The sequence below is a fragment of the Triticum dicoccoides genome, chromosome 2A (genome assembly GCF_002162155.2).
Source record: "Triticum dicoccoides isolate Atlit2015 ecotype Zavitan chromosome 2A, WEW_v2.0, whole genome shotgun sequence".
In the NCBI taxonomy this organism is placed as follows: Eukaryota; Viridiplantae; Streptophyta; class Magnoliopsida; order Poales; family Poaceae; genus Triticum; species Triticum dicoccoides.
The window spans coordinates 713,409,007-713,428,103 of record NC_041382.1 but is presented as its reverse complement, the minus strand read 5'-3'; the positions used below and the strand labels follow the sequence as shown (position 1 = coordinate 713,428,103).

General features: G+C 45.3%; 1 protein-coding gene across 4 annotated transcripts; it reads right to left on the bottom strand.

Annotated features, from left to right (window-relative positions):
- Positions 1-7,990: 7,990 nt before the first annotated feature.
- Positions 7,991-17,989, bottom strand: LOC119356506 (disease resistance protein RGA2-like). Of its 4 annotated transcripts, none has more exons than XM_037623468.1 (10): positions 16,730-17,989; positions 13,934-16,478; positions 11,810-13,853; positions 11,533-11,746; positions 10,860-11,016; positions 10,411-10,454; positions 10,047-10,323; positions 9,436-9,565; positions 8,889-9,041; positions 7,991-8,399 (listed from the first exon to the last, which is right to left on the bottom strand). In XM_037623468.1, the coding sequence occupies exons 1-3, from the start codon at positions 17,031-17,033 to the stop codon at positions 11,831-11,833; spliced, it is 4,872 nt and encodes a 1,623-aa protein (XP_037479365.1). In that variant the 5' UTR covers positions 17,034-17,989; the 3' UTR covers positions 7,991-8,399; positions 8,889-9,041; positions 9,436-9,565; positions 10,047-10,323; positions 10,411-10,454; positions 10,860-11,016; positions 11,533-11,746; positions 11,810-11,830. The 4 variants fall into 4 exon arrangements, with proteins under 4 accessions (XP_037479365.1, XP_037479366.1, XP_037479367.1 ...); XM_037623469.1 differs by having other exon boundaries at positions 11,533-11,727; XM_037623470.1 differs by having other exon boundaries at positions 9,436-9,631; positions 11,533-13,853.
- Between the last annotated feature and the right edge of the window lie 1,108 nt (positions 17,990-19,097).

Sequence of the window (19,097 nt, the reverse complement as noted above, 5' to 3'; positions counted from 1 at the left end):
CCCCTGCCCCAGCCTCGCCGCACCCTGCCCCTACCTCGTCGCCATCGCCCCTGCCCCGACCTCGCCGCCGCTCGCCTGCATTGTGAGCCTCCACGCCATTCCCCCTCCTCTCCTCCTTCCTCCCCGCGCCCCAACGCCGCCGCCCGCCCCGACGCCGACGACGAAGCAGGCCCCCTGTTCATATGCAAAAGTTAGGATTTTTGGTGATATTATTGTAGAATATGATGATGATATTGTAGAATATGCAAATGTTTGTATGTTCACATGCAATGAATTTTTATTTTGTTCATAGAATTTTTTTGTTCATAGAAATTTTATTGTAATTTTGTTCATAGGATTTTTTTGTTTCGTTTAGTTTTAGGATTATTTTAGTTTATGTTTAGTTTAGGAAGAAGGAAAAGAAAAAGATGAAGAAGAGGAGAAATAAATAAGAGGAAAAAAGGAAAAAAAGAGGAGAGGAAGAAAGGAATAGAGGAGAAGAAGAAAAAATAGAACATACAAACATTATTTTTTCTTCTTCTCCTCTTTTTCTTCTTCTTTTTTTTCTTCTTCTTCCTTTTCTTATTTTTTATCGGGTAGGTCGTTGTCAATATAACCCCCTCTCGCCCGTGATAACTTATACCACGGGAGCACCCCTGGCCCTCTCGCTCGACTAAAACTCTCGAGGACACCCAAACCCTAGAAAAAAATAATGTCGGTCTCCTACCCCCTCCCGCCGCGCCCCTACCCGACAAACTGTCTCGAGGCCACCCAAATTTACCAAGTTAAAAGAGCGTTGTCGTCTAGGCCACCCTGAACCCCTTGAAGCGTTGTTGAGGCCACCCCAAACCCTTGAAGCGTTGCCGAGGCCACCCCAAACCCTAGAGAAGCGTCGAGGCCATGCCACTAATATGATTCCTTATTGTGCTTAGCTAGCTAGTTCAACATTTGCCACTAATATATCCATCTGTCATGTTTGCATAATAATTGCCATGTTGTAAATATTTGCAGAAACTATGGACCCGCACCCCCGAGACGAAGCAAAAGAAGCGGTGTTGGGGGAGATAATCGCACACAGAAGTGATGTCGTCTTGTCGTTTCTCAACGACACATGCACCGATGGTCTTGAAAGACAGGATGAAGAAGCAGGCTACGACGATGATCAAACAATGGAGGACGAAGGACACCGTGATGACGGCTCCGGTGACCGAATGGAGGGGGAAGGACAGGATGAAGAAGCAGGCTCCGGTGACCGAACGGAGTCCGGCTAGGTATATATATTAATTAATTAAGCATGTGCTGACTATAGCTAATTGATGCATTAATTGTTTTTGGTATGTACACATATTAACTCTCTTCTTTTTCTTCTTTTCTAGCTCTCCGGATTGAGCAACACTTCGGTAACGAGACGAGGCCCGAAGAGAAAGTTGCGCGCGGATGAAAGGTACACAATCATCGAAATTGATCGCGCTGGCCAACCGATTGAACCCTTCCGGACCAAGCAAAAATTTAATGCTCAGTGCGGGGTTCTAGTGAGGGACATGATCCCGATCAGCAACGAGCAATGGTTGAAGCCTAAGGACAAAGACTCTGAGGTGTCTTATGTCAGCGATAGGCAGAAAGCTGGTCTTTGGACCGCGCTGCAGGAAAATTTCACCTTCCCTCCAGAGGAGGATCCAGAGAATCCAGTTAAAAAGCCAATGATCAAGGCTTATGCTCTTAAGAAGATGGCTGAGCTATTCAGGAGGTGGAAGAATGAGCTGAAATCATCGTTTGTCGACCAAGACAAGACTCCTGAATTCATCGGCCGGTTTGAGAAGATCAAAGATCAGTGGCCCGAATTTGTCATCAAAAAGAAATCTAAGAGAGCAGCGAAGATGTCAGCGACAAACAAGAAAAATGCTGCAAAGAAGAAGCATCACCATCGCACGGGGTCAGGTGGCTACCTGAAAGCCCGACCGTTGTGGGACAAGGCTGAGAATGGCCTCATTGATAAAGGGATCGAACCAGAGACGCGACGCTGGCCAGACCATTGCATGACTTGATTCTTCGGGGTTGGGGGAAAATTGGACCCTGTAATAGGGAAGTGCGTTTGGACCGACGAGCAGCTGAACACGCCCATCGAGAAGCTTCAGGAGTATATCGAAAAGGCGCAGCAAGGGACATTCATTCCGGACAGAGAGAACGACGAGCTCACAGAGGCCCTCGGGAATCCTGAGCACCCCGGACGGACACGAGGCAGCCAGGCTCCCTTTCGTGGAAGGCTGGATTTCCCAACGCAGGCGGTTACAAATGCCGGGAGAGGAAGAAGAAAAAGGAGTTGACCCAACTACAGGCGCTGCACGCAAGGATACAAGCGCTAGAGAAACGAGAGGCAGTTCGCAGCACGCGACCTACCGAAGCTACACCCGAAGCTACCCCGCCATCTCAGCGGAGAAGCAACGTGGTTTCCACGGAGCTGCTTCAGGAGCCTGTCTTCACGGCTCTTGCTAGCTTCCCCGTAGATGCTATCACGGAGTCTCAGCATTGCCACCTTATGACGCAGTGGATGGAATTGAAAGTCAAGGCGGTTGTTGGCTCTGTTGCACCTCCTGAACTTGGCGCAACTTTCACTGCCGGCCGATTCCAGAAGGATATGCTAGGGTGATGGTCGATGAAATCACAGAAGGATTTGAGGACCTCCAGCTTGACCACCCTACGGGTGAAGGGGAGACTCGGCTGGGTTCTTGTCTGAAGACTCCATGCCTATGACGGAAGGAGCTCATCAACCTTCCGAACTGGATGCCTCCGCCTCCTCCTCCTCCTCCGGCGAGTCAGGGCACTCCGCCTCCTCCACCGCCTCCTCCTCCGGCGAGTGACGATCAGGGCACTCAACCTCCTTCTCCGGCGCGTGGCGGCACTCCACCTCCTTCTCCGCCTGCGCCGGCGCGCCCGAGCAGCCACCAGCCTCCTCCTTCTCCGCCTCGCCAGCAAGGGCGGAAGAGACCCGCCGCCGCCCCGTCTGCTCCGATGCGTCGTAGTCCTTCTCCTCCGCCTCGTAAGCAAGCACGAAAGAAGACAGCCGCAACCGCTCCGTCTGCTCCGCCGTCTAGCAGTACAGCCAGAGGCGGGAGGCAATACAGATACGGTCCACCTCTCAAGCCTCTAGAGAAGTTACCGTACGAGAGGACCGCGGAGGAAAACGCGAAGATCGTGCAGACCGAAGTGAAGGACTTCTTTGAAGGGTTGAAAGCGAAGAGACATCCATCTCCGGAGGAGAAGGTAGATCCGGTGAAAGCAAAGCGCACTATCGATGCCCTGAGGAAACCACCAAAGTCTCCGCCGAAAACCAACTATGAGCGCATTACTGAAAAGGCATATCTCGAAGCGGAGCGGTCGGGAAGTACTGTCAGTGATCAAAGGTTAAAAGAACGAGCAGCTGGGAAAAAAATTGCCCAGCTCGGCGAACAAGCAAACCAATCGTGCCCCCCGCTCAATGTGTCTAGCGACATCGTCGCTAATGCTCCGGGGATGGTGCCCGGTTATAGCAATCTTGGAGATTACCTGCCCGACGATGTACATTATGATTTCTTGGAGGTGGACGAACACAGATACGAGTACGGGAAGCCTCTCGTCAAAGATGAAAAATCTCTAACAACAATGATGCGAAGATTCCATAATTGGTACATGAAAACCTGCAGAGAGTCTGGGGGAACGAATACTTTGTATCTGAGAATTAAAGAGGAGTACGACCTCGTTGGAACTGATCTGTTGCATGTTCCATTTGAGGAGTTCTTCCAGTTCTTCAATCAAAAGGCCCTCGATAAATTAACGGTCACTTGCTACTGTCTGTAAGTACTACTTCTGTCACTAAGTCTCTATATATAGCTCAGCTCTTTTATTGCATGTATTTATAATTATCCTCACTATATTATGCAGATTGAAGATCGTCGAGTGCAGAAAAGCAGAAATGTATGATATTGGGTTCATTAACACAAATCTCATAGATGAATTTCAGGTTACAAAGAACGCCGACGAGGCCGAGGCCAACTTGCTCAAATCATTGTTAATAAATCAAAACAAAGATTTAATACTATTTTCTTACAACTTCAAGTGAGTGTTACTGTCGTGTGCATATTCGGTTTCCCTTATTACTCGAGCGAGGTTATAGTAATGTAATTGATGAGTTATGCATGCGTGCATAACTTCCACTATATTCTCCTGGAGATTAAGCTTGAGCGGGGACTAGTAACCGTCTTAGACTCGAGACAAAATGATCCCGAGACCTATGCGGACATGACTAAAATTCTCAACAAGTAAGTTCAATCGATCATTATCGCACCATATCGGCAACTTTTTGTTCATTTCCTGATATCTCAAGTAATAATTATTTTCTTTGTTTTGCAGGGTTTGGAAACAGTTCACCGCAGAATCTCCGGGACTGCCGAAGGAGCTGCAATATAAATACCCGAAAGTAAGTACTACTAGCTAGCTAGTTGCGCGCATCTCCCGTTGATTCTAGCTACTTTCATCAATGTCATTTATAATGCTTCATTATCAGTTTGATTGACCTCTATTTCTCGTAAAGTGCTTGTGGCAGGAATAAGGAAATGATTACTGTGGATACTACGTGTGCGAGTTCTTCTACAACGCGACTTTGAAAAATAAGCGGGGCTACTCTAAAAGACAATATGACGTGCGTAAGCAATAATATTCACAATTTCATTTTATTACACCATCATTTCTGTTGAGTTTCATTCATATATATGTATTAACCCCCTTCTTCAAATTAGACGTGGCAGATGCAGAATGAAATCCTACCACAAGATCGCATGAAAGCAATTCAAGAGGAATTGGCGGGATTCTTTCTTGACCACGTCATCAATAAAGTCGGAGAATACCATGTGGAAGTTGAGTTCAAATGCTAGGGGATTGTAAGAGATCTTACATATTGTATATGTATGTAGCTAGTAGCGTCGGATAGATAATACGAAAACTTGTTGTTCGACCAATCTCTCGAAGAAGGAGAGGTCGATCACTTCTCTCGGTATGCATGACGAACTTCTGTACTTAATGGTTTCCTTCATTTTCTTACTAGCTAGCGTGTCGAGGGCCTCTCTATGTATAGTATGTAGCATCGACCAAACACGGAGATAAGAGAGGACACTTCTCTATATTAATTAATTAGCTACCTAACACAATATATGAAACACCTTAATTAACCATACAAAACCCCCAAATCCACCCCCCCTTTCAGAAAAAAAAAACAAAAACCCTAACCCCTGAACAGCTGACGCGTGGATGCCTATTGGTCCCGATTGGTGCCACCAACCGAGACTAAAGGGCCTCCTGCCTGGGCTCGCAGCACCGGCCACGTGGAGGCCCATCTGTCCCGGTTAGTATAAGAACCGGGACTAAAGGCCTAGGCATTAGTAACGACCCTTTAGTCCCGGTTCCCCAATCGGGACAGATGGGCCTTATGAACCGGTACAAATGGTCATTTTTCTACTAGTGTACCAGGAGGGAAAAGGCACATATACTTATACTCCGGTAAAAACAAGCAAGGAAGAGAATTGTCTGAGGCCTATCCTTGAATCATCAAAGGTAAAGAAGGAGACGAATAAGGGGTAAAGACGAAGAGGCACAGTTAACTGATCAATGCCTAACCCAATCAATAATGTTGGTGGATCAAATTATTTCTAGGAGCAAAGTACATAACATAAAAATCCTTTTTACAAAGAGAACCTCTTATCCAACAGTAGACCGATATTTCCTGATCAACAAAATAAATATTTTGGAAGTTAATGCAATTAAGAAAATCAGCATGTAAAATAAACAGATGTTGCCTGCATAGCAATTGTTTAGAAGCTGTATCTCGTTGAATAACACATACAAAGCTCTGATGTCTTATTTCTAAGGATATTATTCATCTTTTGACAGTTGGAAACGAAATGTAAAACTGACATCAAATGGGAATTAATATTTTATATGGGAATGCCTACTGGTCTTGGAAAAACATTCTTACACTTTGTTATGCTACCTTGCAAGATAATGGTAAATAATTTTCTAAACTGAATATCCTCAAAAGAGAAAAAAAATCTAAACTGAAAAATGGAGAATAAATATTTACGATGGACTAAACTATCTGTCATTACATCATGAACCATGGCCTTTGATGCCATATAAACCTAGCTTGGATGCCGAAGAATCAATTTGTTGAACATCCGTATAAAACAGTGCGAAGAGGCTTATCTCTCTACATGAATTGAGTAAGGAGACAGTCACAACATACTATTTGTAGAGTTCTATGATTCCGCTATCCAACTTCTGTAGCTTTAACAATGGTGGAAGAATAAGCTAAATGAACCATGTAAAAGCAAAGGAGCAGATGAAGATCATGTTGATATTATCAAACATATAAACAAAGATCCCTCTTCCTTGGATCCTAGCTAGACGAGGAATCATGCACAAAGGAACAATACCACCAGCATTCCATACACAAAGAAACAACAAATGCAGGTCCTACCAGGATTCAGACAAGGAACAAAAGGCATATAGGTACATACAAAAAAACAAGCAAAGAGAATAATACACTTGACTTTTCCACAAACAAGACAAGAAACAAAAAGCCTTCATTGGCCAGCCTGCACACCAATCATATGGCCATACAACCATGCACCAAGCCCTGGAAACGAAGAGGTGTTGACCTGCAGATCCATGAAGGGAGATGCATGAGGCTGCTACCAGACGATGCGCAACCACATATCAAAGCAGGCACCAACCAGGGGATAGAGTAAAAGCACAAGAATCCAGTAACAACGGACCAATCTGCAAGAAAAACAAAGAAATATCATTGATGAGCAGCAGCCAATGAGCGAGAATGGAAAAAAAATAGACTCGTGAAGCAACTGATAAGGCGAAGTGACCAGAAGAACAAGTGGCGTGCAATGAAATTACGCGAAGACAAAATTAGGAACGAGGGGGACATCTTCCTCCCCCGTTGCCTCCTATTCCTCTCCAGCTCTCCCCCACAACCTCCATGTCCTCCTCTTCTTCCTTCCCCCATGACCTCCATGGCCTCCAGCCCTTCCTCCCAGCTCTCACATGTTGGCGTATGAACAAGAGGAGGCAAAGGAAGGGGGCGCACCTGGAGCAGCAGCAGCAATGCTAGGGTTAGGGTTGGAGTAGGGGGAGGCGGCGTCCCAAGCAGGCCATGGCATGAGCGTGAAGCAGGTAGCCCGTACATCACGCCGCTGAGTAGAAGCAATCGGAGGCCAGGGTCGGACAACAGCTCCGGCGGATTTGCGAGCGCCATGGCCGCCGCCTGACCTGCTCGCTCTCCCTCTTCTCTTCCCATCCCTTCTCATGACGAGAGAGGGGATATTACGGGCGGCGTGGTGTGAGGGAGATGAGGAGAGAAGTCCATGGCGGCGAGGTCTGACGAGCGGCGTCGGCGGCGATGTGGGTGGGGCGGCGAGGTCGAGGAGGAATGAATCGGGTGGGTGGGAGAGGGCTGGGGGGCTCTGTTGCGGCGCATCTGGACGGCGCCGGAGCAGTGGATGGATGCCGACGGTGTGGTTCGAGGCGGTGGGTGCCAGTGGCGGCGGTGTCGGCGGCGGCGGCGATGTGGGCGGGAGGAGAGGAGGCGCGTGGGAGGGAGGGGAACGAGAGAGAGGGGGAGAGGAGGCGCACGGGAGGGGGAGGGAAGCCGTCTAGGGTTGCCTCCACGGGAGCCGACCCTTTTATACCCCTGCGAGTGAAATGACGAAAATGCCCCCGGTGGGGCAGACTATTTACGCGCGGTGGCACGAAACAGGAGTAACTATTCATTCCTATAGTGCTCATCCTAGATCCGACGGCCGAGGTCATCCAGCGGGTCGATCCGACGGCCGAAAATGCATCAAGCAGTACGATCCGACGGCCGAGAGTGCCTGAGCTCTGAGAGAGCTCGGTGGAGGTTTCATCTCTTATTTCTGGATGCTGAGAATGGAATCTCGGCACAGAAGGTCGCATATCAAAGTACAAATTCAACTATAACGGAGTGTTGTCGTGATTCGACTACTTTCCATCTTTAATTACGGTGTGGTCTCCTTCCGTTCCACAAATAGTAGCATTTTAGCTTTCAAAATATTTGTTGCCCCGTTATAGAAACAGGGTGGTTTCTTTTCCCATCTTTTTATCCAAAGCTTCTTACAAGGCCTAGTATCTCAACGCAGGTGCCTTGAGCTCGACGAGAACATCTCCAGCAACGTCAAATTCAGTGACGACCCCACCATGGACATCCACCCCTATCGACTCGTTCGACGGCACGGGTTGAGCGTTTAGTTCCCGGAAGGTTCATATATAGATGTCCATATTCCGTATGAGATGGAGATCGTCACCAACTGAATTACTGTACCTTCCTCAGTTTTTTGTGGACATGGTCAACTGCTAATCCACACCTGACACCATCAAAGTTATTCATCAGTGAAATTCATCCTACTTAGGATAGATGCGCGTTGCAGGCTCCAGACTAACAAGGTAAATTATTAGTCAAATAAGCTCCTAATTCGCTCTGCTTATAAGATGATGAAGATGTTAACAGGATCCCTAGAGAAATGTCAGATTCATAGCATCCAATTTATTCTGTCGCTACAATGGCATAGTTTTTTTTTCATTTCTACGAGCAAACTTCTTTTGCAACTTCACTTTATTTTTATTAATAAAGGACTGTGAGGCTGTTGCCTTGCAGTAAATAGTCAAAAAAAAAATACTTCACTTTATTTTTTCTACTGTGCAATATAACTTGGCCGAAAGCTGAAACAAATGTCCACCATGTAAAAGCAAGCAAATACATGATTAATTGTAAGATAAGGTATGACGGATGAATCAGAAAAGATGCCTCACGTGTTAATGAAGTTGATGATAATCAAACAACAAACAGAACGTACCTGAAATGGTAGAGCCAGGCAACCAGCAAATCAATGGGCAGTTCTGGTTGACCACAGATTCCAAATGCAGTGATGTAGTAGCATGATAACATTAAGCATCTATGTGAGGTTGGTTCCAGTGATCTGCTGCGGGGGGTTTACTGAATAACAAACCTAGAGCAAAATAGCAATGATTCAGCAACAAACCTAGTGCTAACTGCCATCCTCTTTTCACAGTGAAACTGCGTCATGAGACAGATGGTGCAGTAACTAGTAGATTTATGTTTCTCCTAACATTTTGAAAGCATATGTCATGCTGAACAGTCAACTACAGATAGAAAATTTGGGCCAATTTAGTGCTTAACAGAGGGGAATTGACAAAACAATAAATTGTCCGTGGGAGCAAGAGCATTGGTGCATTACGGTGGTTCTAGTTAACAGCATTTTTTAAAATTGAAACATGCAGGAGAGCCTAGTTAACAGCATTGTTAAGGTAAGGCGGATGAATCAGAAAATATGCCTCGCGTGTTAATGAAGTTGATGATAATCAAACAACAAACAGAATTACCTGAAATGGTAGAGTCAGGCAACCAGTAAATCAGTCTTGGTTGAACGCAGATTCCAAATGCAGTGATGTAGCATGATAACATTAAGCATCCTATGTCAGGTTGGTTCCAGCAATCTGCTGTGTAGTTTTACTGAGAAAAATATCAATACTTCAGCAACAAACCTAGTGCAACTGCCAGCCTTTTTTCACAGCGAAACTGCATCATGAGACAGATGGTAGAAACTAGTATAACTTTTATGTTTCTCCTACATTTTAAAATAATCCCATGCTGAACAGTCAGCTACAAATAGAAAATACGATCCAAAATGCTTAATGCAGGAAAGGATAGAACAGAATTTTGCTTGTGAGAGCGAGAGCATTAGTGCATTACGATGTTTCTAGTTAACAGCATTTTTTTGGTTGAACCTAATTAACAGCACTGATAAGTGCTGATCAGAATAAGCACAGGAGGGGGATTAGTGGAACTGGACAAGATGAGAGACATAATTAGGTAGCAGAAAACATACTTGGATCTTTTCATCAGTTAATCAGAAAGTAAACAAGAAGAAATAATATCGCAAAACACTACAGCATGGAGCCACTGACAAAAAAAGAGATGAAAAAAAACGTACCTCATGGTAGCTCACGGCCAGTTGATATAGCATAGCTCACAGCCAGCCAGCAACTAGAAGACGCAAGAATGAGGGAAAGGGCATAATGCCCCTGATTAGACAGAAAGTGTTGCCACTTTCAACATGGTGTCCCTGGTCCATCCACCATGCAACTAGAGTAGCTTGTGGAAAGCCAGATGGGTATATGGCACTTGCACAATGTGCTGGTGACAGGGAGCACAAATGTGCTGGCAACAGGGAGCGCAGAAATATGTATAACATCTCGGGTGGCTACAGTCTGCAGAGAGATGAAATACTTTTAGCAAAAAGAGGGTGAGCATGTTAACTAACTATGTAGGAGACCGTCACCGACTGATTCCTGTACCTCCTTCGGTTTTTCATGGACATTGCCCACCTTCCAATCCACACCTGACGCCATCAAAGTTATTCATCATTAAATCCATCCTACTTAGATTAGATGAGTGCTACAGGCTACAGACTAAAAAAAGGTATTCTTCTTATAGGATGATGAAGATGCTAACATGAGCCCTGGAGTGATGTCACATTCATAACACACAATTTTATACAATTTTCTGCCATGGAAAGTTTTTTATTTTCATTTTACGAGCAAACTTATTTTTGAACTCCACTTCTTTTGTTACTATAATAATAAATTGGAAAAAATCTGAAATAAATGCCTACCATGTATATAAAAGCAGGCAAATACATGAATGAACGTAAGGCACGGCAGATGAATCAGAAAATGGAAATTCCCAAAAATTGTGCCTTGCATTTAATCAGAGTGATGATAATCAAACAATAAACAAAACGTACCAGAAATGGTAGAGCCAGGCAATCAGCAAACTAAAGTGTAGTCATCATTCATCAGGTAATCCTGGTTTACCGAAGATTCCAAATACCGTGATGTAACATGATAACATTAAGCATCCCATGTGAGGTTTGTTCCAGCGATCCTTACTGAATAACGAACCTAGAGCAAAATAACAATACTTCAGCAACAAACCTAGTGCTAACTGCCATCCTTTTCTCACAGTGAAATCACATCATTAGACAGATGGTAGTAACTAGTAAATTTTATGTTTCTCCTACATCTAAAATCACATCTCATGCTTAACAGTCAACTACAAATAGATAATATAATACAAGCCAATTTAATGCTTAACAGAGGAAAGGGTGGAATGATAAATTTTCTGAGAGCAAGAACATTAGTGCACTACGATGTTTCAGTTAACAGCAAAAAAAAATTTATCAAACCATGCAGGAGAACCTAAAGTTAACAGCATTGATATGTGCTAATCAGAAAAGGCACAGGCAATAATTAATAGTACTGGACAAGATGGGATGCATAGTTATGTAGCAGAAAACAGATTTCGATATTTTCATCACTCAATCTGAAAGTAATCAAGAAGGAATAATATCACCAAATGCAGCTATGAGCCATTGACAAAGCTCATCAGGATAAAAATAGATAAAAGGCAAAACATACCATGTAAGGCTTGCTATAGCATAGCTCACGGTCAGCCACCAACCAGAAGAGTGACAAGAATAAGATGAAGAAAAAGGACTTGCCACTTTCAACCTATGATTTCCTGCGTTCATCCACCATGCAGCTGGAGTAGCTTGTGGAAAGCCAAATGGGTATATGATATGTACAACATCTCAGGCGGCAGGTGGCAGCAGTCTTCAGAGAGATGAATAACCTTTAGCAAGAAGAGGGTGAGCATGTAAACAAATTCTGTAGGCAAAATGCTCCGAAGGTGTACCTCGGAAGTAAACAATGGTGATTAACTCACACACTGACAATCAATCATGACCCTTAGCTTCTCCGTTGCTACAATTCTGCAGTGCATACCTAACTCCTCACTGCAATTGGATAACTGAAGGTATCTGAGTGAAGGTGGGAGGCCCATGTCTGGCAGACTTCTGATGCACGTACAATGCATGATAGATAATGTCTCAAGGGAGGTCAAGCTATGTAAGTTTGCAGGAAGTAATGAGAGATTCGGGCACATGCACAATCGAAGTTCTTGCAGGGAGGTTAGAAGCTGTAATGCTCTCTCTTGTTCCTCTGTTAAACTCACCAAGCTCTCTCCCTGTTTACCACCCCGAGAACTGAACTCTAGGTGTGTTAGAGATGTGAGCTGTTTGCAGAAGGGCATGGAAATGACAGATGCGTCATCAATCTCAAGAGTTTCCAGTCCAGACCAGATCTCAGAGGCCCCTTGCTGCTGCGACACAAGCTTCAACCAGGAAACTAGGCCAGGGGAGTTAAATACTTTCAAGGATGTCAGGTTTACACAGAACTGGAGGCCCTCGATCGACGCAAGCAAGTCGCAGTCTCCAATTTCCAACTCTTTCACTGCCGTGCAGCATCCCAGCTGTAGAGACGTCAATTCTGGACTTCTCTGTATTGCTAGACTGGTCATGGCAGAAAGGCAGGACAGAAGATGGGACTGGACCCTATCTGTGAGATTCCAGATATAAAGTTCTTCAAGTGATGGAGGAAGCAGCTGAATTTGGTTGCTGCACTGTTCTTGCTCCTGCAGTTCGACAACCCATGCACAAGACAGCTCGGGATTCATCTCCATCGCCAAGCTTCGAAGGGAGCTGAGAAACTGGAAGCCCTCCAGTACAGCCAGCCCGACACGCCCCGTGATTTCCAGCTGCTTTAGGGCCGTACAGGAATGCAGCTGGACAGACTTCAAACATGGGCCATCACGTAGACTTAACTTTTTGAGGTGGAGAAGGCCTTGAGGAGTGAAGGAATGCAAGTTTTCTGGGAGAGAAGTGATACTAAGGTCTTCAAGTGATGGTGGGAGTAATCCAACTTCCATGGCACCATCATCTTTTGTTTCACCCACCAACGATGAGACCAGCTTGGGGCAACCTTGAAGGACTAGCTCCGTAAGAGAGGTGAATCCTGCGAAGTCTCTCTTACCCCCACAGAACTCCAGATCCCAGCTTTCCTTAATCCATAATTTCTTGAGAGAACATACGAGATTATATGGCAGTTTTAGTTCCTGTTCATCTTGGGCTGAAGTCATCACTGCATAAGCCAAACTGCTGGTTCCTTCCGCTTCTCTAGGTTGACCGATTGATAGAAACTTTATCTGTGGACAGTTCCTTAATTGCAAGTTCTCAAGGGACTTCGAATGTGAAACCATTTGTGTTAGCCACCTCCCTGTTACTCCACATGATTTAATATTGACAGATTTGAGAGATGGGAGGACAAGGCTGCATGCAGGTGTGCTGTTTTCCTGGGCAATCTCTGACATGATGTTTGACTTGGTAAAAATATGGCAGTCGTGTATACTTAAATGCTCTAAAGCGAATAACTGGTTGAATTCACTTGAAAGAGAGACCAGATTTTGACAATTTTTTATTTCCAATGATGTTATGCCCCTAAGATTATCAAATGCCAAGATGCTATCATCCAGAACACACAACTGATTAGATTCGATAGTGAAACGTCTCCAGTTTATCCTCATTGTTGGAAGTTTAGAAACCTCCCTGATGGACAACTCAGAAATTAGAGCAGAAGGCGGAAGAGGATGCGGCACAATCAAACGAGGGCAATTGTGGATGGTGAGTCTACGGAGGTTAGATGACCACTCCTTTGGATCTCCTTGGGAAGGTAAAAATTGCAGAGGTGGAAAAGTCGTTAGACTGCTGCAAAATTCCAGGCTTGGCATTTTAGCCAACACCAACTTCTCCAGAGAAGGAACTGACACTCTGACAACATGCAGGTCCATCAACTCCAACTCCTTTAGCGCCTCCATTTCTCTTAGTGGAAGGATTTCCCAGTTGCTGCAACATCATTTATCAATGTAAGTGTGCAAGAATTTGCAAATGTCTTGAACAAGAAAAATTGGAGAGAAAAAATTTACTTCATTATATGAGGACACTGCCCGATGGAGAGTTTGCTGAGAGACGGAAACCATGACTTCTGCTCAGCTTCGAAAGAAGAGTAACTCTTGAAAAGAGTGAACTCATTCAGTTGAGGGCAATTCTTGATCATCAAAACCCTTAGATGGGAGGTCAATTCCATTCCATAAGAACCGATACATTTTTCCAATTTTGGCATCTCAATCAAGATCAACTCTTCCAAAGAAGGAACTGAGATTTCCATTATATTCAACATCCTGATCAATGTTAGTTTCCTAAGGGAAGGCATTTCAATAGATCGAAGAATTTTCCATTCCCTGCAATTCTCTAGATGAAGTATCTGCAGTGAGGTAACTGAGAAAGTACTGGAAAGCCAGGTTGGGGAGGTAACACCACCATATCCAGTTATTTCTAGATTTTTGAGGTTTTGATGTGGTTGAAGACCATCAAGCACATCTTTCGCAGCCTCAGGTTGAAGATTCATGCTACTATTCTCCCATGATAACGACAATTTATCTAGATACTCTTTGTCTATCAGCCTGGCCCCCCTTGCCTCTTCTTTAGTCTTCGCATTTTCAAGTTGAGAAATTCCAAGTAATACAAGCTTATTCATGGACTGAAGTTGTCCTATCTGAAAACTGCCAACATTTTGAACCTTGAATTTTAACTCCTGGAGAGAGGTCATGTTGCCGACACAATCTATTGCATGGTGCACTTTCTCATGAGCAATAAGATGGCGCAGATTAACAAGATTATTCATATCAGCAGGTACATCAAGATAGCCTGAAATGCCCACATCCAGTACTTGAAGGTGATAACAACTTGTCAAAGCTTGACGAAATGCAGGGTTGTTGACTTCGTATGCCATTATATAACGAAGATGGAACAGATTTAACAAGCTGTTTGTAGAGCCGATGTCAACACCTGACACACTTAGGAACCTTAAACATTTAGCCCTCTTGCAAAAAGTACGCAAGGACCCTAATAAATGTATGCTGCTTTGCCCAAACAACATCAAGGTCCTCAATTTGTGCCAAGAACTAACCTTCTGAAGTATTTTGTCAAACTTCTCGCTAGAATTGTTGCCATGTTCATCTTCCTCAAAATTAGTAGTTATGATAGACAAATGCCGAACAGTTGCTTGAATTGATTCAGATTTCAATCCATCAATAGTAGCACACTCATTTGCTGAAACTGTCCCAGCCAGTACGTGCATTAGGTCATGCATAATATAGTGTGAGCCATCCTTTTGGAAGAAGCCCAAATCCACTAATCTTTCCAAATATGCGTGCCCTGTTTCCTCCAATCTTATGGTAGGATCTTTGCGCTGCACAAAATTTTGTGATATCCAAGCATGGACCAATTCTTTCCCATTAAATTGGTAGTCCTCTGGAAACAGAGAGCAATATGAGAAACAGCGCTGAAGGTGAACTGGTAGATGATCATAACTGAGCTTCAAGATGGGTAAAATATCATCATCATATTCTTGAAGAGATTTCCATTTGTCCCGAACTGCCGTCCAGTGCTGATAGCTAACATCTGTGCTCAGAAGTGCACCAACACTTCGTGCAGCTAGTGGGCAGCCTTTTAGCACTTTAGCAATTTGTTTCCCAATAAATTGTAAACTAGGATGGTGCCTGCAGTTGACATTGCGAAATGCACATGCCTTGAAGAACAGCCAAAACTCCTTTTCATCCAGACCACTCAATGTGATTTCACCCATAGTTCCTATCATTTTTGCCACTGATTTTGTTCTAGTTGTTGCTAGTACCATGCAACCGTTTGCTTGGTTACTTTTCAATGGAGCCAAGAGTTTAATCCATCCACTCCTGTCCTTGTCTTCCCACATATCATCCAATACAAGCAGAAATCTTTTGTTTCTAATATTTTCCAAAAGGATCTCCTGCAATTTATTCAAGCTGCTTTTTTTCTCATACGGTCTATCTTCACATACATGCTCTAGGATCTGAATTGTTAGCCCCACTATATCGAAGTTAGTGGATACACAGACCCACATTTGCAAATCAAAATGATCTTTAATTCTTTTATCATGGTATACATATCTAGCAAGCGTCGTCTTCCCAATACCACCAATGCCAACCACTGGAAAAACATTCAGATCACTAGATCCCCCCTTTATCAACTGAGCTATTATCTCATCCCTTTCTGCATCCCTTCCGTACATCTGACATTCAGTTGAAAGAGAAGTTGTCATGCAAGTATTCCTTGAAATATTCTGACACTTACTTGATGTTGCAATGGGGCGCAAGATCTCAAGCTGAAGAGCCCCCTGCACAGAATTGCCATTACTGCGTAGAAGATTCACTATTACATTGATCCTCTTAGAAATGCTATCTTTCATCTCAAAAGGCAGCATGTTACAATGAGCTGGCCCCTCCTCTTCACGTTTCCTTTTTCTGCCGCGTGAGATCCAATCAGTTATTTGGCTTGTGGTGCTGCGTACTAATTTAACAACAGAAGATAGAGGGGATGAGGACACATAGCTTTCCTCAGGCTTAGTGCCAGTAGGAGCACTACAACCTTTCCCTGCATAAGAGAACACTCAGTTATTTGGGGACAAGCAAACGAAAGCCACTTAAGTAAAAGCAAATATCATCGTGTAAGTACTGATAATTAATAAAAGTAACAAAAGCTGAATCATTAAAAAAATCAAAATTAAGCAAGAGATAATCTGAGTGGTGGTGACTACGATATTCAGCTGCTCTTGGTTACATATTACGCCTATATAAAAGAAACTGAAAGCAATAAAAATGGAAGAAGAGAGGCGAGTGAATCACCTTTTTCGATCTGTTGCTGGAGTCGGTAATAGTCGAGCTCATCCATCACGTCCTCTGAGTCATAAAGTAGTTCTTTGAGATCAGCCAGTGACTGGGCCAGAGGCATGTTGTCAATCCTCCTTCCCCTGGCAGCAGCAAGAACCATCTCCACGTACCTCATCTCAAATTTGAGCTTCTCCACATCTTCAGCAAGCCCGATTTCATGAGTCCATGCTTCCATCTGTCCAGTGAAGAAGCTCCCAAGGATGCTTTCCACCAGCCATCCTATTGCTGCGTCAACAACCGTGCCAAGCAACCCTGACATCTCTCGCGGCACACCTAAGGCATCACAACAACAGCAAGAGCAAAAGCAGGAATATGCATTGGACCTAGCAGGCTTGAATATGTATTGGACCAAACCACGCCTAAGACATTGTACGACGCATATTTTATTGAATAAATGGTACAGGCAGTACAGGACAAAGCATCATTTATATCGCCAGGCTTAAACTAGATCCTCGTTGAGATGCTTGATTATTTCTGATACGTATGTACAACCTTGTATCTATCGACATATTTTGGCACTGCCGAAACTATGTAAAATCTCCCACAGCAGTCGGAGGGGGGAAACAAAGATTCCTCCAATCTAAGACAAAGCAGAGGCGTCTATTCCAAGGAATTTACAAAGTGCTATGCTGTGTAGGATATTTTTCCAAATTCCCAACGTAGTAGGAAACCATAACCAGACAACACATTCAGTTGTTGAATTTGGCCAGGGAGGCAACATGTGATGCCAAATCACCAGCGGCATTTTTTACCTTACCTGTGGGTCGACCAGCTCGGAGCTGAAATGGGCATGGGTCGTCAGGGCCAGGGCCAGGGGAGCCCCGTGGACGCGATGAGCCGGTCAATCATTTGAGAAGATGCTCGGGTGGAGACTGCCGAGAGTGCCGACGTTGATGCCTGCGGCAAGGGCACCCGCGCGTGGATCCTGCATAGACCCGGCGCAGGTTCTCCGGCGTGGCATTTCCCCGAACACATCAAGGGCGCAGGCGCACCGAACGGCCGCGCGGCGGCACCGGGGGTGGGGCTTGGTGTGGCGCGCGCTCTTCCGTACGCCGCGGTAGGTGGGCTCACCGTGCGCGCTCGCGGCATGAGTGGCGCGATGGCGGGCGGGTGGAACGGCGGGGAAGCGCGCGAAGGGAGGCGTATCCATCTGACCCTGAGGGCGAGAAGGCAGCGGCACCGAGGGCCGAGGCCGTCGTGACTGAACATGGACTGGAGTTTCTGGCCGGAGAAGCACGCCTGAAGCACATTGTGTTACTCCAAATTAAATATAACTACTTTTACAGTAGTTGGCATTTTTTGGAGCCATTCGATTTATCTCGATCTAACGGCGCATACATACATAGTACTCGAAAGTACACGGATGAAAGTACTTGAAAGTACTATTAGTCTAGGGGCATTTTAGTCCTAGGAAATATATGACAAGGTGGGGCCCTCTCGTCCAATGCAAAAACGCCGCCCCTCTCCTCCAATGCAAAACCGCTGCCCCTCTCCTCCAATGCAAAGCCGCCGCCGTGCTCCTTCCCTTCTTCCATCACCATTGCAACCGCGGCCATCTCCTAGCCTTCTCCTCCTTCTTGCGGCCGCAACTTTGCTCTTCTTATCTTCCACATCCACCCCCCTCTTCCATCCACGCAAGATCCTCCATGGAGCAGCAGATCGAGCACATCGGCGGCGGCGAGAACGCCGACTTCGTGGAGATCGCCGGCGGTGAGAACGCCGACTTCATGGAGATCGCCGGCGGCGACCAGGTCAAGATGGCCAGGTTGACGGAGATCCGTTCTTGGTTTCACAACATATTGCAGATGAACTGGACGGCAATGGCCACTTTGAAGCAAATGACAAGGAGGAAGAGGGCAAAGCTTCCCCCCCACCCGCCCCCACCCGCACAACCGATGCACAAGGTCGAGATCCTCCTCTGGGCGATGGAGCCGGCCGATTCTTCCATCCCGTGGACCAGGCATAGGTGGTGGGCGTTCAGATCCAGGGTAGAGCATCCACTGGATCAGGAACCCACGGTGCACGAGGTGCCGTTGCAGATTGTGGAGCCTCCAACCGAGTCGGAGATGACTCCGAAGCGCAAGAGGAGGAGGACAGTGGTCGCGGCATCGCTTCCGCACCGTTCTCCACGCTTCCCTCGCGCTCTCCTTGTCTGAACGGCGGCTGTAGCTATGTTTAGGGTAAGATTGCTGAATTTCATTCATCATTACTTGCCACTTGCTTAATTTGATTCTCTGTAATATGTTCTTGCTACCTGTGTACTTGAATCCGTAGTCTCTGGATGGCAGCTTAGTTTGATCGACGAGGCTGGAATGAGTCTAGG

Coding starts and splice junctions, on each gene's coding strand:
- LOC119356506 (XM_037623470.1), bottom strand. CDS start 17,033: ATGTCAGGGTTGCTTGGCACGGTTGTTGACGCAGCAATAGGATGGCTG. Junction 16,479..16,729: donor CCAGCAACAGATCGAAAAAG/GTGATTCACTCG, acceptor TCTCTTATGCAG/GGAAAGGTTGTAGTGCTCCT. Junction 13,854..13,933: donor CAGTGTCCTCATATAATGAA/GTAAATTTTTTC, acceptor ATGATGTTGCAG/CAACTGGGAAATCCTTCCAC.